At 49.7% G+C, this 10,183-nt stretch overlaps 1 protein-coding gene across 3 annotated transcripts in view; it reads right to left on the reverse strand.

The window, feature by feature from the left end:
• Positions 1-5,005: 5,005 nt before the first annotated feature.
• Rcn3 (reticulocalbin 3) overlaps positions 5,006-10,183 on the reverse strand; it is a 9,296-nt gene continuing 4,118 nt past the window's right edge. For 2 of the 3 annotated variants that reach the window (XM_031386532.1, XM_031386533.1), the window contains 4 exons: positions 8,493-8,665; positions 7,128-7,188; positions 5,638-5,837; positions 5,011-5,439 (listed from right to left, as the gene is read on the reverse strand). In XM_031386532.1, coding sequence (XP_031242392.1) covers positions 5,332-5,439; positions 5,638-5,837; positions 7,128-7,188; positions 8,493-8,665 — 542 coding nt within the window. In that variant the 3' untranslated portion in view covers positions 5,011-5,331. Of the gene's footprint in view, positions 5,440-5,637; positions 5,838-7,127; positions 7,189-8,492; positions 8,666-10,183 lie in introns of all 3 variants that reach the window. The other variant, XM_031386531.1, reaches the window with a different exon arrangement.

A 10,183-nucleotide genomic window follows, 5' to 3' on the forward strand; every position in this document is an offset into this window, starting at 1 on the left:
AACTTCCCTGAGAATGTCCAGCTTTCCTCCCCCAGCCCCTAAACTTGTTCACAAGAGACGCAGGCCTAAATTCAGTTCCCAGCAACCACATGAGGGCCCAACAGCTACAGTGTGTACTCATATACATAAAAAATAAATAAACCTTAAAAAAAAGAGAGACCCAGACCACCCTCACACCCGGTGCCAAGTAAAACTTAATAGCTTTCTTTTCTCTGTACTAGGCAAGTGCACAGGAGTTCCTTTAGTTTGATGTGTATCTAGGGAGGGGTTTGTGCACATGAGTACCATGCCTGCATAGGCCATAATAACCTGTCAGACCCCTGGCGCTGGAGTCAGGCAATATTGAGTAGCTTAGTCTGGGTGCTGCGAGCCAAGCTGGGGTCCTCTGCAAAGAGCAGTGAGCGCTCTGAGCCACTGAGCGAATCATCTACACCGCGATGATTCCATCCCATCATGGAAGAGGACTGCTGCAGAATTAGGGCTAGCTTGTGCTACACAAGACTGCCTCAGAGTAAGAAACAGTTATACAAATTCGAGTCCTTAAATCTGGACAGAAAAAAAAAAGCCCCCTGGCCATTCAGTGGTGAGAAGATGTTTTTAATGTGTGACATTTTGTGTATTTATAATTTTACATTCTATAAATCTGTTGCCAATATTTAAACATAAAGTGTATTCCAGGCATGGTGGTGTGTGCCTGTAAAACTGACCCTCCTGCCTTCACTGCCATTGTCGCATATTACCAGAGTGCATCGGGACACCTGGATCTTTTCTGTGCGTGTCATTTGCTGCTTTGTGTATAATTTCAAAAATTTGGAGGGGCCTTTTGGCCAGTAAAGCAGATGTCCACCTGCAGCCACTAGAGGGCAGAATGTCACTGCCATTGAGAGGCTGAATATAGGCTTTGAATTAAAACAGGCTGGGGCTGGAGAGTGCACAGACTGGAGAACCTGAGTTCAGATCCCTGTAATCAGAGATAAGGATCCCCGGCGTTTGCTGATCAGCCACACCATCCCATTCCAGGTTCAGTGAGAGACCGAGAGACCTCCTCTCGCTAAGTAATGTAGACAATAGGTGAAGACACCCAGCACTGGCCTCTGGCCCCCACACAGGGACATACACAAATGTTACCTAAATACCTAAGTAACCAGAAAGAAACATCAGGGAAAACTTGGAGACCCAACATTCAGAAAATGCAAAGCTGCTATTAAATGGTGTGCTGCTTTTAGCCTGGGACAGGGTCAAGCCTTGACTACCAAATGCCAGTGGAGAGTCAAGCCAGGCCTGGCGGTACACACCTGTCATCCATCATTGTACAAGGAAGGGAGGAAGGGAGAGGGATGACAATAGTTCCTGGAAGAAAGCTATGGAGGTACCCCAACTATACTTTATAAAGTTCAGCTGAACCCAGTTGAACCATATCTGCTGCTTGAGGGTTCAATCCAAGAAGCCCAGCAAGGAGTCAGGCATGGTGGTGCACACCTTTCCCAGCACTCAGAAGAAGGTGGATCTCTGTGCTTTCAAGGCCAACTTGGTCTACAGGTCCAGTTCTATCTACAATAGCCAAGACTGCACAGAGAAACTCCATGGTGAGAAAGGGTGTGGGGGAAGAGGGGAAGGGCAGGTAGGGGAGTCCCACAAGGCCTCAAAGCCCTGAAGAGCTTGTGACTAAAGTGTAGCAGGAAGAACAGAGTAGAGTTTGAGTGCCATCAAGTCAGTTAGCAGCTTAGAAAAAAGTAATGTAGGAGCTGGAAAGGTGGCCCACCTTGCAGTAAGAGCTCTGGCGGCCTTTCTCGGAGACCCAGGTTTCATTCCCAGCTCCCACCATCTGCAACCCCAGTTCCAGGGGATCCCATATCATCTTCTGGCCCCCAGGGATGACCCGCACATGTGGTGCATATGTCTGCCAGACACATGTACACATAAGTAATTCTTTTTAACCTGAAATTAATTTTCTCCTGAAGAAGAAAACAGACTCCGAATATACTACTGTCATTTGGAGTGTGGTTCAGCGGGACCTGCCTGGGATGCCCCAGTAAGGAACTGCAGTGCTGTTAGAGGATAGAGGTCAGAATCTGGGTCCCAACTCTGGTACCGCCCCCAGCCCCCCAATGCTTCAAGACCCATTACTTTGTTTGCTAACTTTAAAAGTTAACGGCAATAGGGAAACCCCTAGATCCTCGAAATCCACATGGTGGGAAGAAAGCACGACAAATTGTCTGACTTGCACACAAAACAATTTTCAATAAAAATAAACAAGATAAACCGCCTTGGGGTACACCTGGGTGATTTTCACAAGGGAAAGCAAGCCCCTTACCCCACAGGGAAGCAGCAAGCCCCTTAAGAGCTTGTGATTTCCCAGCCGGTAGTCTCAGCGCTCGCCAGCAGAGGGCGCGCACGGCATTCAATACCTTGCTAATTGTCTCTGCTCTGGAATACATAGCCTGGGCTAAATTGGATGAGATTTCCACACGCACTAGGGGACTTTGAAGTCTCTTGTTCCTGGCTGTGGTCAAAGTCCTTGCAACGCCACTACCTTTTCTGCAGATGAGCACTGTAGATGTTTTACAGTCTGGAATCTTTAAGGAAGGCACTGGCCTGGCATAAACCTCATTTAAAAATTCTGGGGTTCCCCCTGGGCATGGTAGCGCACACCTTTAATCCCAGCACTGAGGAGGAAGGAGCAGATGGATGTCTGGGTTCGAGGTCAGCCTGATGTACAAAATGAATTCCACGATAGCCTGGGCTGCACAGAGAAACTCTGTCTCAAAAAACAAAAAATATAAAAACATTTTTTAAAAAGTTCTGGGTCCAATCTTCTAGTAGGCTTAGTAGTAAATATCTTTTTTTTTTTTTTTTTTTTTTTTTTTTTTTTTTTTTTTTTGGTTTTTCGAGACAGGGTTTCTCTGTGTAGCCCTGGCTATCCTGGAACTCACTCTGTAGACCAGGCTGGCCTCCGACTCAGAAATCCACCTGCTTCTGCCTCCCAAGTGCTGGGATTAAAGGTGTGCGCCACCACCGCCCGGCGGGAAGAGTCTTTTTTTTTTTTTTTTTTTTTTTTTTTTTTTTTTTTTTTTTTTTTTTTTTTTGGTTTTTCGAGATAGGGTTTCTCTGTGTAGCCCTGGCAGTCCTGGAACTCACTCTGTAGACCAGAGGAAGAGTCTTTTAATTGCTTGTTTATTATATACATTGGAGTGTGTGTGTGTGTGTGTGTGTGTGTGTGTGTGTGTGTGAGATCCCCAGGAAATAAAGTTGCATAGACGGTTATGAGCTGTCATGTGGGTTCTAGATCCTTTGGAAGAACAGCCAATACCCCTAGCCCCTGAGCCATCTCTCCAGCCCCAGGAAGAACTAATTTTTTTTTTAAAGATTTATTTATTTATTATATGTATGTACATGGTAGCTGTTTTCAGACACACCAGAAGAGGGCATCCAGTCTCATGTGAGCCACCATGTGGTTGCTGGGAGTTAAACTCAGGACCTCTGGGAGAGCAGCCAGTGCTCTTAACCTCTGAGCCATCTCTCCAGCCCCAGGCAGAATGATTCCTAACTGAGAAAAGGCCTCCATAAGGCTGGCATGTAAACAAGTCTGTGGAGCTTTTTCGTGATTGATGATTGATGTAGGAGGGGTCAGCCCACTATGGGCCGGGCCACCCCTGAGGAGGTGGTTCTGGGTGCTATAAGAAAGCAGACTGAGCAAGGCACGGGAACAAGCCAGCCAGCAAAGCTCCTCCACAGCCTGCATTAGCTTCTACCCCAACTTCCTGAAATGATGAGCAGGGATCTGCAATAGGCCCTTTTCCCTCAAGTTTCTTTTCCTTACAGTGTTTGATCAACGTAGCAGAAACCCAGGACACCTGCTGAGCTATGTAGCCAGCACCTGCACCCCAGTGCTTATTTTATTTGTGTGATTGTGTAAACACGTATGAGTGCCCTGAGAGGCCAGAAAACTCATCCGATTGCTCTGGGATGAAGCTACAAGCACTTGTAAACTGCCTGGCATGGGTGCTGGGATCCCAACACTAGGATCCATCTGCAGGAAATACACACGCATGCACAGACGCGCGCGCGCGCGCACAACAGCATGCACACTCACACACTTTTTAAAATTGTTTTTCAAGATACGGTCCCTCTGTGTGACAGTCCTGGCTGTCCTAGAACTGGCTTTGTAGACCAGGCTGGCCTCAGATTCAGAGATCTGTCTCTCTGTCTCCTGAGTGCTAGGACTAAACGTGTGTACCACCGCCTGGCTTTTTTATTTTATTTTTGCACCCTTCCCTCTTTTAAATTAAAATATAACTACATTATTTCCCTCTTTTCTCGCCGCAACGTTTTTTAAAAAGCAAAAACAAAAAACAAAAACCCAAATAGGCTAAACAAGCACTCCCAGAAGTCCTCCTGCCCTACACGCTGCCCTTGAGTACTGGTATTACCGGTATCTATCACTGTCTGTGTGGCTCAATGCAGCTGACACACAGGCCCTCTCCCTCTTCATTCCTGGCTATTCCATTTTCAGAACCTGCAACACAGAGTGTTTCTCTGAGCACTGTGGTTGTTTCTCCAGCTGTGGTTTCGAGCTTCCCCACCACCCTGCAGCACTTACAGGGCGGTATTTCCTGCCTGGCTTTCCTGCGGCCCCCAGGCTGCTGGCTTTCTTCTCAGTCTCTGGGAACGCCCTCAAACATCCACTAACACCCATCTCCCACGCCCAGGTGCCCTAGAGCAGTGCTTCTCAACCTTCCGAGTGATGGGATCCTAAATACAGTTCCTCCCATTGTGAGGAACCCCCACCAACCATAAAATCATTTTCCTTGCTATTTCACAACTGTAATTCTGCTGTTATGTAAATATCTGATATGCGACCTTGTGAAAACTCCAAAGGGGTCGAGACCCACAGATTGAGAACCACTGGCCTACGCATTCTTGCATCCCGCAGCACTCAGCTCCCAGCAGGCTTCTCCATCTCCTCACACATCCTTTACCTCACCCACAGACCAACAGACAGACACAGGGCACCCCAGAAACAGCTTTTATTGCTCCTAGGCAGGACAATTAGCTTGTGCTGTCCAAGTTCAGATTTCGGTTGAGTCTGGGTGTGGGCCCCAGGTCTGTGCTGAGGGGTAGTATCAGTGGATGTCATTTATCTTTGAGTGCCTGAGTGTTCTGGGCAGGTTGGGGGCCCCAGGGTTGGTGTCAGGGAGAGAAGGTGACTGAGAGCCCAAGAACGGGGAACACCAGAGCTGAGTCTGTGTCCTGGAGGAAGGGGCTGGTCGTAGTGGCCCCTCAGTTGCCCCCATGTGGTCATGGGGTCAGAAGTCTGAGCAGACCTGGGGATCAGAGCTCATCATGGTGTCTTGTCAGATCCTCACCGTAGTTGGTAGCCTGGCTGCCCACAAACATGTTCCAGTTGCTCAGGATTTCAGCTTTGCTCAGCCGCCCATCCTGTGGGCAAAGGGGTCAGCAGGAGGCAGGGCCCACACGGGACCCTCCCCATCAGCACATCCCTAGGACCTCTCCTCTGCCTTGCCGCCCTCCTCTAGGCCTCCGCCCCCACCTGTTTTTCTGGATCTGTCTCTCCGTCTCTTTCTGTTTCTCTCTGTTCCAGGACCCACCTGAGAGCAGGCAGTAGCCCAGGCTCACCTTGTCTGTGTCGCTCTCATGCAGCAGGTGATTGGCCTCCACCAGGGGCTGGTCCTGGGACGGAGGCAGCACCCAGTAACCGACTTCACTGCCATCCAGCCGCCCGTCCTTGTTCAGATCCCGAAAGTCTCGGAATTGCTGCCGCTCTGTCTGCACCCAGGCAGGTTCCTCCTCTCCGGGCTCCTCAGAGTACAGGTCAGCTGAAGGGGATGTGGGGGGCGGGGGAAGGTAAGGTCTGGGGCAGCCCTGGAGGCCTGGGCGACCTTCATCCTGCATCCCAAGAGCCATCTTCCTTGAAGCTGACCCTGTACCCACCTCCCTCCCCACTCTTTCCTCTCCATCCCATCTGCACACACACACACACACACACACCTTGATCATCCATCCTACATCTCCTGTCAAATTTGTTGGGGGATAAAACATGTTATTTAAAAAGATTTAGAGGGACTGGAGAGATGGGTCGGCAGTTAAAAGCACTGATTGCTCTTCCAGAGGTCTAAATTCAATTCCCAGCAACTACATGGTGGCTCACAATCATCTGTAATGGGATCTGATGCCCTCTTCTGGTGTGTCTGAAGACAGCTACAGTGTACTCATATACATTAAATAAATCTTTAGCCAGCCTGGTCTACAGAGTGAGTTACAGGACAGCCAGGGCTATACAGAGAAACCCTGTCTCAAAAAGCCAAATAAATAAATAAATAAATCTTTAAAACAAAATAAAAAAAGATTTAGAAAGAAAACCTGAGGAAAAAAAATAAAGCACTCATTTCTTATAAATGTTATAAATGCATGGTGTTTAAGCAAAAATGTCCTCCCTGCATACTGGTTGCATAAAATATTTCATACATAAACCTTTCAAACTCAAAAAGACCCGTGAGTGAGGGCTGAAGACATAGCCTGGTTGGTGGAGTCCCTGTTTAACATGAAGCCCTGAGTTCTGTCCCAGAACTGTCTAAGCAGGGCACAGCTGCAATGCCACAGACCCAGCTCTGTGGAGATGGAGACATGGGGATCAGGAATTGAAGGTGTCCTTCACTTCATAGCAAATTCAAGGCTAGCCTGAGTCACAGGAGACCTACCTCAAAAAAAAAAAAAAAAAAAAAAAATTAAAAGCCAGCGAAACCAGATTTTATCCTCAAACAGCCCGAGGCCTAACAGGGCTGGCTGTCCAGGCTAGAACACTTCAAATGGCCCCAAACAGGACAACTGGAGACATTGTTTGTTACGGAAACAAGACCATTCTTGAGCCTGGTCTAACCAACAAAGCTCCTGAGCCATGACTGTTGTGGAGCCCCAGGTTGTCCCCAAAAGGGCCTCTCTCTCTGGGGCTTTCTGCAGCAGCCTCCCAGTGAATGCTCCCTGGGCTAGACATGCAATAGATTCTGCACACAGTGGGGGCTCGATTCATGCAGCTTGAAGGATGAGGACCACTGCTCTCCTTGGTGCCAGGAGTTGGCAGGCCTCAGGTGGGAACGGGCCTTGCTCACCGATGTACTCTTCCACCTGCACATAGCCATCTTTGTTCTTGTCAAGGTCCTCCAGGGTCTCCTGGGGAGAGGCATTGGGGTGAAGGGTCAGTGCCCAGGAGGAGGAGAAGTGGGGGGTCTTTGAATGTGACTGGGATGCACGTGTGTCCAGTGGGAAGCAGCCGGGAACCCCCATGTCCAACCCTGCCCAGCTTTGTCTAGTTTTATGAGATAGGCTCTCATATACACCTGGCGGGGGTATAACTCAAGGCTGGCTTTGAACTCACAGACCTGCCTGCCTCTGCCTCCTGAGTGCTGGGATTAAAGGTGTGCTCCACCGTGACCAGCTCGTGGATGATATATTTTTAAAGAATTTAAAAAAAAAAAATTATGAGCCAGGCAGTGGTAGTGCATGCCTTTAATCCCAGTGCTTGGGAGGCAGAGGCAGGCAGATTTCTGAGTCCAAGGCCAGCCTGGTCTACAGAGTGAGTTCCAGGACAGCCAAGGCTACACAGAGAAACCCTGTCTCGAAAAAACCAATAAAAAATAAAAAAATTGCGTGTATGAGTGTTTTGCCTGCATGCCTATGTACTGCGTGCATGCAGTCCCTTCAAGGCCAAGGCTCCAAGGCTTTCAAACCGGCAGAACTGCAGTTATACTGAGGCTGAGAAAAGAACCCAGGCTTCTGCCAGAACTGCAAGTGCTCTTAACCGTTAAGCCATCTCTTCGGCACACGGACCATTTTTTGTTTTTTGTTTTTTGGGTTTTTTTTTTGGTGTTTTTGAGACAGGGTTTCTCTGTGTAGCCCAGGATACCTGGGGAGAGCTGGTCAGCCAGCCTAATGTAATCAGCAAGCCGAACATCCTGGTCAATATCCAGTTTCAAGAAACAAATAGCAATCAAGTGTGGAGCCATGGTTCAGCGTTGAAGAGTGCAACCTGCCTGCCAGAGGGCCTGAGTTCAGTTCCCAGCACCCAGTGCGCAGCTCACAACCACCTGTAACTCTGAGTCCAGGTGGTCCAGCGCCCTCTTGTGGCCTCTATAGCACCTGCATGCCCAACCACCTTTCCATATTTGGGATCTGAGTTATGTTTAATCACAGCATGTTACATGTGCATTTCAAATAAACTGTGTTCTCCTGGGGTCTGGCCACAACTGGTGATCACCTGAGGCTCTTTTTAGGATGTAGTTGTCTGGGAACAGGCTGGGGACTGGACACCTAACAGGAGCACTGGAAGGTCTGACAAGGAGGTCCTAGGCACTGGATGGGGAGTAGACATGAGAGAAAATGCTGTCCCACATCTATGATGGTGGCCCGGAATCCTTGTGAAGGATGCTGGGACCCCGGAAAGGTTTGGGAAAGGAGTTCTCTGCGATGTTACTCACTGCCACCACGATGTCCCGCATGTGAGGGAACTCCTCGGGATGCAGAAAGGCTGTTAGCTCTTCCCGAGTAGCCATGGAGTCCCCATCTTGGTCAGCTACCCGGAATCGCCGCTCATCCCGAGCCAGCATCTTCTTGTAGGTCTCGGCATCCTCCACATCGTGAAATTCCTCCCCTGGGGAAGGACAGATGTGGATGAATGTGGGGTCACAGAGGCAAGGCCTGGGGCCTTAGGAAACAGAAGGACCCAGCTAGTGGAAGGACTGCCACAGTGTAAGAAGTGACACGTGTCAGTCACATGATGGGGATGTGGGCAGGTCTGTCATTCACGATACTTAAAAGACGAAGCAAGGGAATTGCAAGTTCAAGGACAGACAGCCTGGGTAACTAAGCAAGACTATCAGTTCAGCAGCAAGCCCCTGCCTCAAATCCCCCAGTGAGGGGCTGGGGCATGGCTCAGTGGTAGAGCCCCTGCCTCAAATCCCCCAGTGAGGGGCTGGGGCGTGGCTCAGTGGTAGAGCCCCTGCCTAGAATCCCCCAGTGAGGGGCTGGGGTGTGGCTCAGGGGTAGAGCCCCTGCCTCAAATCCCCCAGTGGGGGGCTGGTGGCATGGCTCAGTGGTAGAGCCCCTGCCTAGAATTACTCAGTGGTAGAGCCCCTGCCTAGAATCCCCCCAATGAGGGGCTAGGGTGTAGCTCAGGGGTAGAGCCCCTGCCTAGAATCTCACAGTGAGGGGCTGGGGGCATGGCTCAGTGGTAGAGCCCCTGTCTAGAATCCCCCAGTGAGGGGCTGGGGTGTGGCTCAGCCTTTCCTAGCAAGTATGAGGTTCTGGGTTCAATCCCTAGAGATGTAAAATAATAATTTCCATGTATAATATACTCAGTTTCCTGTATCTGGCTGTGACACAGTCAATGACATCATAGACTAACTTCCTCAGCCCCGAGAATGGACTCAGTGGTCTTCATCTACAATCTTGTTCTTTTTATGATGGGGTTTCACTATGTAGCCCAGGCTGACATGGAGCTCACTGGGTAGCCTGTTAGTTCACACAGACCTGCCTGTCTCTCCCTCCAAGTGCTGGGATTAAAGGGAAGCTGCCCCATTCCCACTCCCCAGCTTTCTCTGCCATCACCTACAATGCTCCACTTGATCCTCACACAAAGCCACACGATGGCCTTTTCCACCTGTCCTCTCATCTGAATGTAAAATGACTTGGGCTTTGAGTGGACACTGACCTGGTTAGCCCTGAAGTTATTTTCTGATACAGTGATTGGCTCTGACTCCATGACAGACAGCAGGGAAGGGCTTTGCGCCGGAGGAGGAACAGCGTATGCGGAAATGTAAAGTATTGGGGAGCTGAGGAGATCATGGACTCCCCAGAGGAAACCTTTGGGGCAGAAGACCCTATCAACACAACCCTGAAGGTGGGAGAGGCTAATGAGGTAGCTGTCTGTCTCCTAGGGTCCCTGGGGCATGGACAGAGTCACCTGTGCTTTGCCTATCCTTGAGCTCTGGGCTAGCCTCCTGCCTCCACCTCTCGAGTGCTGAGACTGTAGGCAAGACTGAGGAAGAGCCGGGCAGTGGTGGCACACACCTTTAATCCCAGCACTTGAGAGACAGAGACAGGCGGATTTCTGAGTTTGAGGCCAGCCTGATCTACAGAGTGAATTCCAGGACAGCCAGGGTTACACAGA

The sequence above is a fragment of the Mastomys coucha genome, unplaced genomic scaffold (assembly GCF_008632895.1).
Source record: "Mastomys coucha isolate ucsf_1 unplaced genomic scaffold, UCSF_Mcou_1 pScaffold21, whole genome shotgun sequence".
In the NCBI taxonomy this organism is placed as follows: domain Eukaryota; kingdom Metazoa; phylum Chordata; class Mammalia; order Rodentia; family Muridae; genus Mastomys; species Mastomys coucha.